The sequence below is a fragment of the Vitis vinifera genome, chromosome 19 (assembly GCF_030704535.1).
Source record: "Vitis vinifera cultivar Pinot Noir 40024 chromosome 19, ASM3070453v1".
NCBI lineage: Eukaryota > Viridiplantae > Streptophyta > Magnoliopsida > Vitales > Vitaceae > Vitis > Vitis vinifera.
The window spans coordinates 6,314,811-6,333,591 of NC_081823.1; the positions used below are offsets into that span (position 1 = coordinate 6,314,811).

Below are 18,781 nucleotides of genomic sequence, written 5' to 3' on the forward strand. Positions count from 1 at the left end.
GGATTCATAAAAGATGAAAAGAAAACGACAGATACCTATTAATGAAATCTTGTTGATTGGTCTAATGCATCAGTGAGCCAAAGTGTGTTTCTTGGACTAATCCACCTTATTGAACCTTAAAAACTGACTGTTAATCTGAATATCTGACTCAGTTTAATGCTGTTTACTGATTGTATGAACAGGCTCAAACTTGTTTGCCATGTTTCCATTGTTTTCTAAGTCTATCCCCTTAATTTGCTTCGATTGTCTTCATTTTGCTCAGCAAAACTGGCTTCCTACATTGTGGGATTAACATGTGTCATCGCTCTAATGTTATCAACCCACATGACAATAACAACCAAACAGATGATTGATGTTTATATAAGTAGGTAAAAACAAAGTCTTTGTAATTGTCCCTGTGTAGTTTGCTGTGGCTTTGTAACTTTTCTCTAACTGACATGCCCGTCATAAAAGAACAAATTGAGATTTGATTCCCTGAAAGTATGCATAGAAAGACAAACTCATTTTCCAGTGTACTTTGGATGTTCTGCAGATGTGAAATTGTACCATTTGTTTATTGACAAGGCCTGTTGTGAACTTCATAGAGGTAAACCACTGACTGAATGTTCTGAATCAAACCAACCTGCCTAATTTGGACATGCTCTAACATTGAGGGATGCATTTTTGTCTAGCACTTGTTGATAGAGGATTCTTAGTCTAATAGGAACAGCAATAGTGAGGTTTCAAGGTTTGAGGAGGGAGTGACAATCAGATGATACTACATTAGGTTCATTGATGTAATCTCAATAGGTAGTCCTCCAGTTGGTGCTGGCGTCGGGTTCCTGCCGAAAAAATTGTCGGTATGGCATAACTTCCACTTGAACCGAGTAACCAGATGATGGACGGTAACAAGGGTTTCAATCCTTGCAAACTCAATTCCTGGACATATCCGAGGGCCCCCTCCAAATGGAATGAAGCAGTACGGTGGAATTGATGCTTGGTTTTCAAATCTTGTTGGATCAAACTTTGTTGGCTCCGGGAATATGCTATTGTCCATGTGTGTCATATTTGTCGCCCAGAATATCTAAATTATCAAAGAGAAGTGTATCAGTGTTGTTTACACGGTTAGTTAGAAGAGCACAATGAAAGATGCTGTTATTCACTTACCTTCCACCCTTCAGGGATAAGATATCCTCCAAACTCAATGTCTTTCAATACAGTCCTGAACCCAGCAAAGACCGGAGGAACCATCCTCAGAGTTTCCAGTGCCACTCTCCATGTGTACTTCATCTTTGCCAGGTCTTCCCATGTTAGGAACTCCCCTGAGGGCTTGCCTTTTGCTATCTCCTCATGTTCTGAAGTCCAGAAACAAACAATTAAACAGACCTTTAACGCCTTTTATTGATGCATAGTTTGTTCCAGAATCAGAAGGATAATGGATTCTTGAACAGGAGGGATAGCTAAAAAAATTTCTGTTTATGATTATTAAACTTGTTAATGAATTGTTTGTACCTTTCAGAACAGCCGCATAGACATCTGGATCATTAGCCAGAAGCCGCACCAAGAAAGTAATCAAAACAGCAGAAGTGTCGTGCCCGGCAACCATGACAAGCATGACATTATCCACAATCTCCTTCTCTGTAATTACTTCTTCATTGTTTTTGCCATGAATGCTGAGCAAGCAGGTGATGAGATCTTGATGAGGAGACGCACCCTTCTCAAGTTCTACCTCCTTTTCTCGCATGAGTTCCTTTATCATGTTTTGGATCTTTGTGCTTGCCTGAAGACTGCGGTTGTAGCGGGTGAAGGGCAAGTTAACCGGAACTGACCAAATTCCTTCTATCATTTCCTGGAATCTGCCCACAAGTTTCTCCCTTCGGATTCCTCGCTCAACCCCAAATAGAAGGCCACAAATAATGTTGAAGGTGAGGGTCTTCATCAGGGGCATTACCTATCAGCAATACAGGGGAGGTTTCTATAAATTCCATAGTAATACTATTGCATAAAAATTACTGCTTATAAGTATTCCTGCAATGGTGGATTGGAGTTTTTGGTATGTTATATGTACCGTGACCCTTTGCTTGCCTTGCCAATGCATCTCAAGATGCTTCCTAACCTCTGCATCCATCTTTCCCACATACTGCTTCAAGGATTCTGGCTTTAAGAATGATACAATAGCACCCCTGACACGCTTATGATCTTCTCCACTAAGCTCCAGCAAATTCCGATCACCCATTATCATCTGATTAGACTTTGCTTGCTGGTTACTGATCGTGCTGCCATCACTGGCGAATACGAGCTTGTTTGCAGCCTGTCCATAAATAAAGACAGCTGATTGGCCAAAGAGGCTCAACTTTGAAATTGGACCATACTTCTTTATCCTCTCTTCAAGCCATTTTTCAGCAGTGTTGGCTCGCATGGCACGGAGAAGGCCAATGCTTTGGCCTATTAAGGGCAGTCCTAGTGAACCTGGAGGGACCCCTTTTGGTAAACTCCTTCTCCTGGCCAGGAGAAGGAAGATGGGGAGGAGGACCAAGAAGATTGTGAAGAAGGCACTCATGGTTGAGAGAGACTTGTTCAGAATATGGTTTTGGGAGGGTGACTGCACCCATTTATATAAGAAAAATTTCAACCTCTTTTGTTGGTTTTTGGGTGGGTATCTTTGAACCTTAAGACATAATATTCCATTTGAAAGTGGCTAAATATATACAAAAATCTGAAATCCACGTGTTGAAATATTAATTTTTCATATGAGGTTCTTGGATTCATAAAGAATTAATGAAAAGAAGATGGAATATACCGCTAATGAACTCTCCTTTACTGGCCTAATTTGCTGTTGGTTTGTGACTTTGCTCTAATTGATATGTCAAACATAAAGGAACAAATAAGATTTGATTCCATAAAAGTATGCATAAAAGGGCACACTCATTTTCCCCTTCTTTTGGAGTTACTTCGGATGGTCTGCATATGTGAAATTGTACTCTGTTGTTTTAGTGACACCCTCAGAACATATATTTGCTTCAACTCCGAAAAATTGCTTCTAAGTTTGACATGCATTAATTTTACTTTTGGCAGGGGAGCATGGTAAGAGAAAAGAGGTGGGTTAGGTAATGGCGCTCATCAATTATGAGTTGTTAGCAACCACACAACGCACCCAAAATAGGATCTGAGCTGATTGAAATTCTGAGGGGCTTGTGGTTGGAAAAGGGGAGTATGGATCACATTATGTACCATTTAACAGATGCCCCTTGTCCCTTTAACTAAGGGGAGTTTTAGAGCATCCCCAATTTTGATAAAAAAAATTTCATCTAGTTCCATCATGGGTTTATGTGCAAAAGACAATGCCGAGACAGAGGGTAAAACTTCCATTACCTTGATTCGTTATAGCCTACCTTCTCCATATGAAAATTCCCCTGAGAGCAGATGAAGCAAATTTCAACCCCAATGATCATCTTTGGTTGGTGAAGTAGAGTGTAACTCGAGCTACAAATTAATCTCTTGAGAAGAAAGACAAGCCTAATGCTTCCACTTCCACCTCCTAAAAGCAGTAGCCATCCACTCAAGCTGAACCACAAGCCACTCTAGCTCTACTTCAGGAGACTCTAAACCCACTCCTACTGAACCTGCTGCTACACCACTCACCACGGTTTCTCATGTACCCTATCATACATCTAGTCCACCTTCCAGCTGATCTCTATATATCATGCAGTACTAGGGTTCCACATTAACACCTACTACCTCCAAAATGCAAGTCTGATTTTCATAATAGAAAACACAATTTACTAGAATCCAGTCTCTAGTATTAGAGAATTCATTACAATAGATTTTTTTTTTCTATTTTCAAATTCTTGTAATTAGTTGTAACTTCCTATTTTCTATTGTAATTCCCTAATTCTAGGATTGTTTCCTATTTTTATGTTTTGGGTAGATTGTTTCCTATTTTTGTGTTTTAGGTTTTGTGTATATATATTCATTCTTAATCAATGGAAAAATCAAGTCATTGTTTCTTAATAATTCTCTCTCTACTTCAACATGGTATCAAGACCTAATCTTCTTAGGCATATTTTCTTCTTTTTTTTTCTTTCTTCTCAATGGCTTCCGGTGCATCCTTCTCTTCCACCAACAATCCTATTACCATCCAAAACTCCCAAGATCCTCAACATCCCCTCCTTATAATTAATCTTTCCAATATCATCAAATTGTCATTCACCAATTATCTCACATGGAGCCTTCAAATCCAATCTCTTCTTGAAGGTTATGATCTTCATCACTTCATTGATGGCGCTCATACTCCACCACCACCCACCATCACCGTCACTGGTGTTTCATCCCCAAATCCGGCATACACAACCTGGAAGCGTCAGGATCATCTCATCTTTAGCGCTCTCCTTGGTGTTATCTTTGTTTCACTACAACCGCTTATTGCCTGCACCACCACTTCCTTTGATGCATGGTAAACCTTAGCCAATACCTATGCCAAATCATCTCGTAGTCATATTAAACAATTGAAGGAACAATTAAAGCGGTGTACAAAGGGCTCAAAATCAATTAGTGAATATATGCAGGCGATAAAAACTCGTGCCGATGAACTTGCCATTTTGGGGAAGCCAATTGATGATGAGGATCTTATTGATCAGGTTCTTGAAGGACTAAGTGATGAGTACAAATCCGTCATTGATGCAATTAATGCCCGTGACACGTTAATTTCTTTTGATGAGCTCCATGAGAAACTTCTCAACGAAGAAGCATATCTTTAGACCCCTCAACCATCTCCTTTATCACTACCATCAACGGCAAATCCTACTGCCTTCCAGAATCGTCCAAATTGGCGTCCACCAGCCACCATTCCACAACAACCAGGCCCTACCACTGCGTTTTCTCCTCATGATTAACGCCAACCCAAACCCTATTTGGGTCATTGTCAAGCATGCGGTATTCAAGGACACACTACCAAGCAATGTCCGATGTTTCGACTTGTTACTAATCAACAATCCCCAACACCTCGTCCTCAAGGCACTCAGGGATATCGCCCCTCCACACCCTGGCAACCATGAGCCAATCATGTTGTTCTCAGCAACAATACTACTCCTACTTGGCTGCTAGATAGTGGAGCATTTCACCATGTTACGTTTGACTTGAGCAATCTCTCTCTTCATAACTCGTATCAAGGATCTGATGATATCATGATCGGCGATGGATCAACCCTTCCTATCACACATACCGATTCTACCACCATACCAACTTCCTCTCGCACCTTTACTTTACAAAACGTCCTTTGTGTCCCTTCCATGCAAAAGAACTTAATTTCAATTTATCAATTTTGCACTAATAACCATGTTTCTGTTGAATTCTCACTCTCTGCTTTTCAGGTGAAGGATCTAAACACGGGGGCAATCCTTTTGATGGGTGAACCTAAGGATGGCGTATATGAGTGGCCGACTACATTCCCTTCTGTTACCTTTTCACCGTTGCTTGCATTTTCCAGTGTCAAGACCACTTCGTCCGAGTGACACTCTAGACTAGGTCATCCATCATTTACTATAATAAAAAATATCATCTCTAAGTTTTCTTTACCATTGTCTAGTCTGTTATCCTCTTCTACACATTGTAATGTCTGTTCATATAATAAAAGTCATAAAATTCCATTTTCTTCTTCTACCTTAACCTCATCCCATTCACTTGAACTTCTCTTTTATGATGTATGGACCTCTCCTGTTTCTTTTGTTGATGGTTTTCAGTACTATGTTATTTTTGTTGATCATTATACACGGTATATTTGGTATTATCCCCTTAAACGGAAATCTCATGTGTATGATGTCTTTGTGCTCTTCAAGGCATTAGTCGAAAACCAATTTAAACACCGAATTGTTACCCTCTATTCAGATAATGGTGGCAAATATCAAGCCGTTGATAATTTTCTCTCCACCAATGGTATATCCCATCTTACTACACCACCACATACACCTGAACACAATGGTATTTCTGAACGATGTCATCGCCATATTGTTGAAACTGGTCTATCTCTTCTCACTCATGCATCGATGCCTCTAACTTTTTGGACTTACGCCTTTGCCACTATTGTATATCTCATCAACCGTATGCCCACACCCACACTACATCTCTCATCTCCTTTTAACAAACTCTTTGAATTTCCACCCAACTACACTAAACTTCGGGTGTTCGGTTGCTTATGTTATCTGTGGCTTCATCCTTATTCTCAACATAAACTTGACTCTTGTTTCACTCCTTATGTTTTTCTTGGTTACTCTTCAACACAAAGTGCCTATATCTATCTTAATTTGTCCACCTCTAAAACTTATATTTCTCGTCATGTCAAATTTCTTGAAAACACTTTTCCCTTTACCACTCACCAATCCCATCTAGCTCGTCCTACCCTAGAGCTCATTTCCAACCGGCTTCCACTGGTCCAAACTCTAACCATTTCTTATGCATATTTTGCTTTTAGCATAATGTTTGGTTATTAGTATTAGCTTAAAATATCTTATCATAATTCTTTTAAGATTTCTTCTATGTTTTTTAGTCAAATATAAATGTCAACATTTGAAATCGATTTATGACAATATGATCACTTTACATAAAGTGGTGTTTATAAAGGATCAAGAATGGTGGAAAAAATCTTCTCTTTTGTAATGTTAATCGTGAATATCTCCGATAATGACAATTTATTACCAACGATAATAAACGTTAAAATTGTGAGACCATGTAATTATAAAGATGTTGACGATGCAATGACTTATTGAGAATCCATAATAGATTGCATGTCTACCAAATCATCCAATCTACCATGGAAGAAGATAAGACTTAAGGCACTTTGAAGTATAAAGGATAACCACTTTTATTCTTTGTATTGCTTCCTCATGATGTAATTTAGGGGTTAGAATTTTATATGTTTTAATTAATTTTTATTTATGCTTTAAAATAAATTATTTAAGGATGAGTTATTTTACTATTAAAGTTTAAAATTTTTAAACAATTTTAACTTTATTTGTTTATTTTTTTAATCTATGTGTGATTTTCATCTACTTCCAATAATTTTCTTTTTGCAAAATATAAAAGTATTAATTTTAATGAAATGAAATACGCATAAAATTCTGTTCAAATTTACCAATACGTCCCAATTTCCACACAAGGGAATTCAAAATCTACCTCTAAATACTAATAAAAACGCAAATAATTATATAAACTAAGACTAAGAGGGCCGTAAAATAATTTTCTTTCAAACTTTAGATTTTTATTTTTATTTTTTTTATGACTTATTATTAATTTTTTATTGAATGGAAAAAAAACCAAAATATTTAATTTTTTTAAATAAAAAAAAGTAACATATTAATTTTTCTTTATATTTTAATATTTAAATAAAATATTACAAAAAAAAAATAGTTTAATACTTAACACTATTTAATTTTAAGTTCTATTTAAAATTAAGTATAAAAAAAAAAAACACACACCACCTAAGACCCTCTAGTCCAGATTCCTAATTTCTACCAAAATCATAAACAAATTCAAGGTAAGCAAATCCTAAATTTATAAAAATACCAAGTTATGAATGTCTCGCAATAATTCACATACCTTAAAATTTAAATCTCAATTTTCTATAACAAAATTCAAAACGTATAAGATTAACCATCAAAATCTACCTCCGTCCAAGACTCTCCAAATAAAAAAAACATAGACCAAAATCCAAATCTACAATTATATAACTAAATGGCCAAATAAGTCAAATGTCACCAAATTTAAAATAGATTGTTTTTTTATTCACGTTAGACCTTTCATTTGTTTTTTCATTAATAATTCTTTATGTTAACTTTTTCTAAGCATGTTTCTTTCAAAAATAAAAAATAAAAAATTATTCGTTGAAGAATTATTACAAAATTCCAAAATGAAAAAAATAAAAAAATAAAATTAACATGAACATCTCCATGTTTATAAAATGATTGGGTAAAGGTGAAGTCTTCATGATACACCTTTATATAAATGCTATGGTGAAAGTGGAGATACACCTTTATATTAAGAATCCTCGGCTTCTCAATTCTTACATAAATTTCTTTTCTTTAATAATATATTATAATTAATATGAGATACTGGAGAATATTAAAGAGTGAAATGTTTTAAAATTTCTTATTCATTGTCACTTGTGGTTAGGATAGTTTAATTGACATATGTGGATGGATCTCCCTTATTTAAATATTTATGACCTTTAACCTATTAGAACGTATATTATTTCATGTTATTCCTGAATTAATATGGAAATTTATAAAAGTGTTGTGACTATAAAAAAAATTTTCATTTTCAATAGGGATGAATTCATTAAGTCTCATATTGACAACATGTAAATATTGAATGAAAAAACACAAATATGTCACAATGTTTTACATAATAAGTGAATAACTAATAGAATTTAATTATTTTACATGAGCCAATGTGATAATACATGTCATTTTAAAAAGCTTCATTTAGAAAAAAAAATAGAATTAATATTCCCTTACTCTATAAAAGTTGTTGACTTAATTCGACAATAAGTTTGATACAAATAGACATTGTGGGGCTTTCCCACTTGGTACTTCACTCCTGGCCCACATGGCCTCCTCCTATCTCTACCCGAACGATCATAATTAGACCCGGAGAACCTTATCCGGCCTATATACATACCAATAGCCAACAACATTGCGTTTCTTTAAATTGCACAATGCATTCTGGATAGAGATTCTGACCCACTCCAGCAAATAATCATTCCTCGTTGTCAGGAGCAGAAGTAAGGAGGCGTCACCCTACCTTCATAGGCGTACTACCACACACTACACCATACCTTCTGCAGGTCAAAGCAACAAGCAGACCATCATGACATTCCCATTGACAGCCTCTGTCAGCCACCTAAATGGTCATGATTACCTTGCCATCATGACTGTGAAAGTCAAGATGTCAGCTCAGCATAGATATGACCTAGCTCTAGACACTATAAAAACCCTCATGCAACCAAAATGAGAGGGAAAGGGCAATAGGGGAAGACTCTCTTGATCGTGTTTAAAAAAGTAGCTCTTCTTACTTTCTCTAGGAATTGACTTAGATTTCGAATGGTATGTTCGGACAACCTGTTTAGACATCTTTTTGCAGAAAAAGCGGTAAGAGCCAGTCTCAGTCATCGGAACCAACCTTTTACTATTGAAACAAGGAGAAGTATCATTCCTGGTTGATCCAGCATCAACATACATGATCCATGTCCAATTACTAGAGTTTATTTAAATACAAAATGTACCTCCTTTCATCAATTTGATTTTTACATTTTATCCTTACATCGAGAAAAGAACAACAAAATGAGAAATCGTTACCCAAGTAGATTAATTTCATAAATTAATGAATAGTGAAAAGAAAATATTTATAAATTCATGTCTATTTAAGCTCTATTAGAACATATATTCTAGCATCATAAAAAATGTTGGAAATCGGTTTAAAAAAAAGCTTCCATTTTTGTCGAAATCCCCAAATTCGACACTATAAAGGTTTTACCACATGAACATCCATGTTTATCATCCCATGTAGAGAATGTTCTACGTTGTTCCTCGGGACAGGAGAAGAATGTGGCACAGATCGGAGGATCCCTCTTTGAGTTGCTTGGATAAAAGCAAGAGGAAGGAGCGAGTTCACACATGAAAATTCTGGGAAACAAGTGGCAGTATCTGTGTAAGGTCTTTGGCCCAAAAAAGGCATGAAGGAGAATCATACTTGGAAGAATTTTTTCTTTTTTTTTTCTTTTAGAAATCAATGGGAGAGTGGAGCAATTTCTCCAGTCGGACTTTGAAGAGCAGGGTTTCAGTTGTGAGATGCAGAAAGTGTATTCAAGAAAGCCAATTCTCTACTAGCAACAATACAACCATTAGAGGCATCCTTCCGTATGTTTTCTCGATTCTTTCTCTCTTAATTTTGATCCTTTGTAAACAATGGCCTTGTAAATTGCAATATCATTATGCTTATGTATTTGCAATATATGTATGCTTTGTGTGGATGGATTGTATGAATGAGATTTGTGTAAGGACCATGAGTTGAAGACTTTCTTTTGTGAGATATTTAGTTTATGAACTTAGATCTAATGGTGTATCAGCTATTTGTGAGCTTGCAAGTGGAAAAAGGGGGAAAACAGATTGAATGCAAAAAATGGCAAAATGCATGTGATATCGGAATTTCAATACCACATAGTTTGTATCGATTATGGTCTCGGATATTGTGAGAAATGAAAAATGTTTGTGATATCGTATTTGGTATCAGACTTGTCTGGTATCAGATTCGGTATTAGAAGCTAGTTTTGGTTATTACTTTGTGATTGAGATATTAGAAGTCCTTTCTTTTTCTTGAGTGTATCGGCTTTGGTATCAGATTTGGCATTAGGAATAGTATCAGAACAGCTTTGTGCCAGGTATCAGAATTGCTTTTTTTTTTTTTTTTTTTTTTGTGTTTGGTATTGGTTTTAGTATCAATAGTATCGAACTTGTTTGGTATCGAATTTGGTATCAGGACTGATTTCAAAATTGCTTTGTGCCTAGTATGAGAATTCCCTTTCTTTTGTGTTTGTCATCAATTTTGGTATCAGACTCTTTCGGTTTCAAATTTTGTATCAAAATAGATATCAAAATTGCTTTGTGTCTGGTATCAAAACTCCTTTCTTTTCTTTGTGTAGTATCCAATATTATATTGGAATACCGATACCACAACCTGTGCTATTGTTTTCAAGTTGTTCTGTGCTTCCTTGGATTTGCTACTTGCATGTTTTTTCATTGGTTTAAAGTTGCTAGAATTCATTCTTGATTTCATCTTGGGATTATTTGCATTAAGAAATCTCTTGGTCAATAAATGATTGTCTTCAAAAATGGATCTTGGGTCTTATTCATACAATTCTCTCATACACATGTTCCTCTCATTCTCTTTTTATTAATTTGCAATCCACCATGCCATGTCGTTGGGGTTTCATTGATGCATTGTATTTCTTTTTGTTGGCATTATGTCTATCGATTAATTAATGAAATGTCGAAGTTTCCTATTTTGAGTTTAGTGGGGTGCTTAACACCTTCCCATTGGATAACTTAACCTCTGAACTCATCCCTAATTTGTTGATTTTATCTTTCTATTTTGACAGTCACTTTAGAGTTTTTTTTTTAATTTTTTTTCCCTTTTAAAGAAAATAAAACAAGTGGCAACTCCAAACAGCAATAAAAATAGATTTCAAAATAAGCATTTTCAAATAAAAGGTTTGCCATCACATGGAAGCACCTAAAAATACGGGTCAGAATGTTAAAACTATAACAAGACAAAACAAAAGATAACTCTCTTTTTGGAGTTACTGTCACTGTGTCTTCAACATATAAAATAAAAAAGAAAAAAGAAAAGTTCTTGTATGAAGTCATTCCTTATCCACATTCCTTAAAGTGCTCTCTTTATATCTTTTGTGTGCTTTATCAACAAGAATACAAAATTTAATTAGCATACATAATATTTTCATTAATCATGTTTCTCACTTCGTTTGTAGCAGTGTTCAATATTCCTTTTTAAATCTTTAAGGAGGCATACTTGTCATTTTTTTTTGGCATTTTCTAAAACGAGATTAGTTACTTTATCATCATATCTTGCCAAAATCTTTATCATTTAAATGAAATTATCCAAATTTCTTATTATTGACATTCATCCCGACCTCTAAAAGCACATGATCAAATTTTAACCGATTAAATAGAATCAATAGAGGTCTTAAGATGTAAGCAATTATTCAAAATCTATTTGGATATTGAGGCATTCATCATCTTGTTAATATGTCAGGAATCAATTCATTTGATCATCACAACATCATACCTTGATATTATGGGGTCAACGTGAATTAGAAAAGCACATTTCTTTCCATTGTTTACTTTCTTCCTTATATCCAGAAGCAAGTGAACAAAAATAATGAAAATGAAAATGAGCAAGAAAGTAGACATAGAAGAACACAAGATTTAATGTGGTTCTGCAATATGTCTACATTCGCAGGGAGGAAAGAAATTAATTCACTATACACAAAAGAGTAATTACAATCCTAAAACTCTTAAGTCCCAAGTCCCAATTACATCCAATATGACTCACCATTTTAGTCAAAATCTCTTCTTATACACACCCAAATGGATTTTAAGAATTCCTTTTTAAATGGTGATCTCAAAGAAGGCCCACATGTAATCTTCTCTTAGGCTACAACATCCGTTGAGTCAAGTATGTAGACTATGTTTGTGCCTTGTATGGCCTTAAGTAGGCACCTCATGCTTTGAGAAGTTTAGTTTAGCAGTTCCTGGATTTGGATTTATGCAAAGTCTATATGATTCAGCTGTGTATGTTTTTTTGAAACTCTAGTCAAGGCATTGTGTTGTTACTTCTTTATGTTGACAATATGGTGGTTATAGGAAATGATACAGATAGGATTCAAGATATTGTATTTGTATCCCTACATTACTTTCTTGGCATTAAGGTAGACACATCTCCCAGGGAGCATATTTTGTCTCATATCAATATGCATAAGATCTCATTTGTCTATTGTATTGGCAAACAATAAAGTTGTTGATATCCCATTTGAGTTGAGTTCTAAGCTTTGTGCCGATAAAACACATTTTCCAAATCCCACTTGTTATAGGCAACCTTTTTTTTTTCTTTTTTTGATAGATAATCACATAAAAAAAGGCGCCTAAAGGGCAACCCAAAGCATACAAGGAGTATACAAGAGGCGCCTAAAGGCAAGAACAAAAAGAAGAGGGAATACAAAAAACTCACCAGCCCTCATTTAGAATCCAACCAATCAAAAAAGTTGATTAAAGGTAAAGGTCCTACATCTATACAAGACTTAGATCAAAACCAAAGATTACATACAAATGAATATTTCATCCTGTGAATCGAGAGATCCTCATTTTCAAAAGCTATCATGTTTCTTTCCTTCCAAACCGACCAAAATAAACAAAGAGGAACTGTCATCCAAGCCTTTCTATGTTTCTTGCTCACAAAGGATCCATGCCAACCTAAGAATGTATCTCTAGTCGAAAGCAGAAGGACCCACATCACACCAAACAGTGCAAAAACAAGCTCCCACAAAACCCTAGCCTTGGAACAATGGATAAGAATATGATTAATTGACTTCTCTTCAGCATAACAAATGAAACATATGTTAGTTATGGGCCACCCCCCTCCTTTTGAGTTGATCCAAGGTCAGAACCTTCCCCCACGATGCTTCCCAAGCAAAGAAACCCACCATAGTGGGAACACAAGGGCTTCAAATGATGTTTCACGGAAACAGGACTGCACTTCTTGGTTCAAGAGTACTATAAAGGGATTTAACAGAAAAATTCCCCTATCCTCCAAGTCAATGACTAGCCTCTTTCCTTGTAAAGTCAAAAGGAACCTCTCTACCACCTCCACCTCCCAATCATTGAAAGATCTAGAGAACCGGGGATTCTATTCCCTCTCTTCCCCCAAAGAATCCTAATAGTCCGCTACCCACACATCTTTTGAATCCGCTAAAACGTACAAAGAAGGAAAATAATCACAAAGGGTATTGTTCCGGCACCATTTGTCCTTTCAAAATCTCACTCTTCTACCGTCCCCCATAGAAAATACAATATTTTTAAACATTAGGGAGCTTTCCTTCCATAACCCCACCTCATAGCCCTCCCTTACTTCACGGGTACACCAACCACCTTCTTGCACCCCAAACTTCCTACTAATGACAAGCCTCCACAAAGACTCCCTTTCAACCGCAAAGCGCCAACTCCACTTGAACAAAAGGGCCCTATTGAGAATAGAAAGACTTTTAACACCCAAACCACTCTTCTTTTTATTTGAACAAATAATTGCTCACTTTACAAGATGAAGCTTCTTCTCCAAAGCTTCCCCATCCCAAAGAAAGTTCCTTTGGATTTGCTCTAGTCTCAATCTAGCAACTCTTGGCATATGCATCAAAGACATGAGCTAAATGGGCATAGCTTTGTGCGGTGCACCCAAGAGGAGCCCCAAGTAAGTGGAAGGAAGTGCTCCCACTTTGCAGCCAAGTTCTAGGGCCAACAACTCTACATTCTCCACACTCCCCATCGGCAAAATTTCACTCTTATCCAAATTGATTCTCAGCCTTAAAATGGCTTCAAACCACATTAACAACCAACTTAAAAAAATCATATGCTCCTGGGAGGCGTCACAGAAAACCAGCGTATCATTAGCGAATAGCAGGTGAGTAATTTGAACCCCATCTCCACCTCTTCCCCTTATTCTACAACCTATTAAGAATTCCCTCCCTCCCTCCCTTTGCTGCTCTATTTATGAGACAGCTTAAGGCCTCCATCCCGATCACAAATAAATAAGGTGATAGAGGGTCCCCTTCCTCAGCCCGTTAGTGCTATGGAAAAAACCCATTGATGAGTCATTAATCAAAATGGAATACGTTGCAGTGGATATACACCAACTAATCCAGCCTGCCCATTTCTCCCCAAAACCCATTTTTTGCATCACTAGCAACAAAAAATTCCAATTAATATGGTCATATGCCTTCTCTTTATCCATCTTACACAACACTCCACTTTCATTCCTTTTCAGCATAGAATCTATGGCCTCGTTAGCAATTAAAGCAGTATCAAGAATTTGTCTTCCCTCAACAAAAGCATTTTGGCACGAAGACACCACCTTTCCTTCCCACCACCTTCTTTAGTCTATTAGCTAAAACCTTTGCTAGCAGCTTGTACAATCCTCCCACCAAACTGATGAGTCTAAAGTCTCTCAGATCATCTGCCCCTCCTTTTTTTGGAACTAAAACCAAGATCGTGGTATTCAAGCTCCTAACAAATCTTCTCTTCTTATGGAATTCTTTGAAGAAACCCATTACCTCATCTTTTACGAAGCCCCAACAGAACTGCCAGAAAGCAAGAGGGAACCCATCCAGACCTGATGAACAACAGTCTAGAATTATTACACTAAACATATCAAAATATAGGCTGCAAAAAGAACCATATGAACCCTGGTATACTTATTTTTATAGTGTATGTCCTGAACTCTCTTGAACATATTCAGCATTGGTGTGTCAAATACCAGAGTGATGAATAATTAACAACTACTAACCACAATCTTTCTCATAGCAAGAAAGAGAACGAAAGTTATAATGAGGTTTGATTTGCTCTCATGAATATTATTGCATTAGGCTCTGGGTATGATTTTGACTGGTAGTCCTTCAGTTGGTTCTGGTGTTGGATTCCTGCTGAAAAAATTGTTGGTGTGATGTAACTTCCACTTGAAACGAGTAACCAAATGATGGATGGCAACAAGGGTTTCTATTCTTGCAAACTCAATTCCTGGACATATCTGAGGGCCCCCTCCAAATGGAATGAAGCAGTAGGGGTGGGATTGATGCTTGGTTTTCAAATTGTGTTGGATCAAACTTTGTTGGTTCCGGGAATATGGTATTGTCCATGTGGGTCGTGCTTGTAGCCCAGAATATCTGCATATCAAAGAAAAGGGCATCAGCCTTGCTTAAATAGCGGGCAGAGTCCAAGCTAAAATACTGTTACCAAGTTTACTTACCTTCCACCCTTTAGGGATAAGGTATCCACCAAATTCAATGTCTTTCAATGCAGTTCTGAAGCCAGCAAAGATGGGAGGAACCGTCCTCAGGGAGGAACCGTCCTCAGGGTTTCCAATGCTACTCTCCATGTGTATTTCATCTTTGCCAGGTCTTCCCAGGTTAGAAACTCGCCTGGGAGTTTGCCTGTTGCTATCTCCTCATGTTCTGAAATCCAGTTACAAAAGGCATCCCACTATCAGTCCCTTTTGTTCAATTATATTATATATATGGAACTATATATACCATTTTACCGCAGGACAGTTTGTTCCAAAGGAAAATAGATTCTTGAACAGGATGGATATATGTACTTATAGAAAGTTTTATTAACTTTGACCTCATTATGTTCTATTATTGTAATCAAGTTTCCATGCTTATAACTTTTCATACCTTGAAGAACAGCTGCATACACATCGAGATCATTAGCCAGAACCCGCACCAGGAAGTGCAGTCATAATAAGCAAAACATTGTGTATGATCTCTTTATCAGATATTACAGCCTCGTTGGTTTCACCACGAATGCTGAGCAAGCAAGTGATGAGATCTTGATGAGGCCAAGCACCTTTCTCAAGCTCCTCCCTCTCACATATAAGCTCCTTTATCATTGGACCTTTGCACTTGCTCGGAGACTGCGGTTGTAGCTTGTGAAAGGCAAGTTAAGTGGGACAACATCCTGGAATCTGGCCACGAGTTTCTCTTAGGATTTCTTGCTCTTATCCCAAATAGAAGACAACAAATGATGTTGAATGTGAGGGTCACATCAGGGGCAACACCTATCAGCCATACAGGTGAGGTTTCTGAAAATTCCATAGTAATACTTATGCAAAAGGACTACTGCTTACGAATATTCTTGCAAGGTTGATGGGAGTGTTTGATAAATAGCATGTACCGTGACGTTTTGCTTGCCTTGCCAATGCATCTCAAGATGCTTCCTGACCTCCGCATCCATCTTTCCCACATACTGCTTCAAGGATTCTGGTTTTAGGAATGATGAAAGAGCATCCCTGACACACTTATGATCTTCTCCGCTCAGCTCCAGCAAGTTTCGGTCACCCAGTATCATCTGATTGGACCTTGCTTGCTGGTTCGAAAGTGCTAAGCGTCAACTATGGAGGGCCCATAAGGCTCAATCCCAACATACCAAAGTTTCCTAATAACTAAGATGCATTTGGAAATCAAGTCTAAGATTTAAATCCAGCATACAAACAATGGAATGGAGAGGATCAGTTGTTGTTAAGTTAGTTGCTCTCGTCTTTGTCGATGACAACAATTCTTAGCCAAGTGGTTTGATGCAATACTTCACACTAGCTTTGGACTGATTTAGAGCATCCATATTCATCACGATCTAAGGCAAAATTGTTGTAAATGAAGATATAACTACAAGCTTTTATGAATGATTATTTTGTGAAAATGGAAAATATATTAGATCAATGTGTTGTTGGTTACTTTGTAAGCAAGGAAGGTTTGGTGATTTATATGCTTGTTGGACTTGGATTTGCGTATGATCCAATCGTTTATAACATTATGACTTGTGGAACGATGGATTAACTTTCTCTCAAGGAGGTTTAAGTGCTTCTACTGAATCGAGAATGTACACTTGAGCAACTAATGATGCAGTGGAGAGCTTCAAAATCCTTCTACGAATTTTGTCAACAAGAATGGCAGCAGCGATGGTCGTGACAAAGGCAACTTTGATCCATGAGGAGATCACAATAACTTCTGCTTTCTTCGTCCTGGACCTAGTGTTGGAAATAACAGGCCTGTTTTCTAGATTTGTGACAAACAAGGTCATATAATCTTTAACTATTGGCATTATGATCTAGATGAGAACCTTTTGACTTTACTTTTGCAAACTCTAAATGTCTATAACACCAAGGCTCAACCTACTACTTTGATGACTATACCGGAGACTATTCTTGATCCTAGTTGGTATATTGATAATGGTGCAACAAACCACGTGGTTACCACCTTGGATAATAGTACAATGAAAACATAATGTGGAGGCTAAGATAAATTTATAGTTGGAAATGGTAAGTAACACATTTCTCCTCCCCTCTTTGTCTTGAAAATGTCTACATGTTCCCCAAATTATCAAAAAGTCTAGTTAAGATTTTCCAACTTAAAGAAGATAACAAAGCTTTTGTGGAATTTCATGCTAATTATTTTCTTGTGAAGGACAAAATTATGAGAACCATTCTACTTCAAGGGAAGTTTAAAGATTGTCTTTACTTGATGGATAATCCGCGACCCAAGGTTAATTCTTAGTCTAAACTCATCAAACCATTGTTAAATTTTGTTGCTAGTTGCAATTTATTTTGTTTCCCACTTATGTTAAGAATGATTGTATTTAATTCAGTTTGTCTTTATGTTTCTACATCTTTAAATTTCATTGCATGGCATCAAAGGCTTGACCACCCTTCTGTTAAGGTTCTTAGTCAAGTCTTAAAGTTGTGTAATTCTTTACTAAATAAGAGTCTTGAATTTTGCAATGCTTCTTAATATGGGCAAAGCCATGTACTTCCCTTCTCTGTTGTTGAGACCAAAACCGCTTTACCTTTAGAAATCATGTGCTCTAGCATTTGGGGGGCAACACCAATTCCTAGAACTCCTGGTAATAGATATTATATTCATTTTGTTGATGACTATACCAATTTCACATGGATTTGTCTTCTCAAACAAAGATCTGAAGTCATTGTTACTTTTAAACAGTTCAAAATTGTTATTGAAAAATCATTGAACAAGTCCATACAATGTGTTCAAATTGATTAGGGTATTAGGAAGGTTTAATCACATTATGTACCACCTATTCACTTGATAAATTGTTGAATGAATATTCTCATATATCACAAGGGTATTTATACAAAGTATACAAGGTTACTTTAGGATAACCAACTATACAAAAGAAATAATAACTCACAATCGGTTGTACATAGTTGTACATCATAGCTATATGTACAATTGTACATACACACAGATGTACATAGTTATAAGGACAACTATGGACCTCTTGTACACAAATGACTTATTCATCTCTATCTTTAGAAGAGGTGAGGATTGGCATGAGATGGGCCTTATGCCATTACAAAGGGGCGTTCGAGAGCATTCCCTAATTTGATTAAAGAAGTTTTTGTCAAGTTCCCTCATGGGTTTATGTGTAAAAGAAAATGCCAAGCCAAAAGGCAAAAC

The 18,781-nt window shown here is 36.6% G+C and overlaps 1 protein-coding gene and 1 pseudogene across 1 annotated transcript; both read right to left on the minus strand.

The window, feature by feature from the left end:
- Positions 1-413: 413 nt before the first annotated feature.
- On the minus strand, positions 414-3,786 carry LOC100262336 (cytochrome P450 716B1). Its single transcript, XM_002278580.5, has 4 exons — positions 2,048-3,786; positions 1,492-1,930; positions 1,147-1,334; positions 414-1,063 (listed from the first exon to the last, which is right to left on the minus strand). Exons 1-4 carry the CDS (start codon positions 2,537-2,539, stop codon positions 758-760), a joined length of 1,425 nt encoding a protein of 474 aa, XP_002278616.2. The 5' UTR covers positions 2,540-3,786; the 3' UTR covers positions 414-757.
- Positions 3,787-14,976: 11,190 nt separating this feature from the next.
- On the minus strand, positions 14,977-17,408 carry LOC104877610 (cytochrome P450 716B2-like; annotated as a pseudogene).
- Between the last annotated feature and the right edge of the window lie 1,373 nt (positions 17,409-18,781).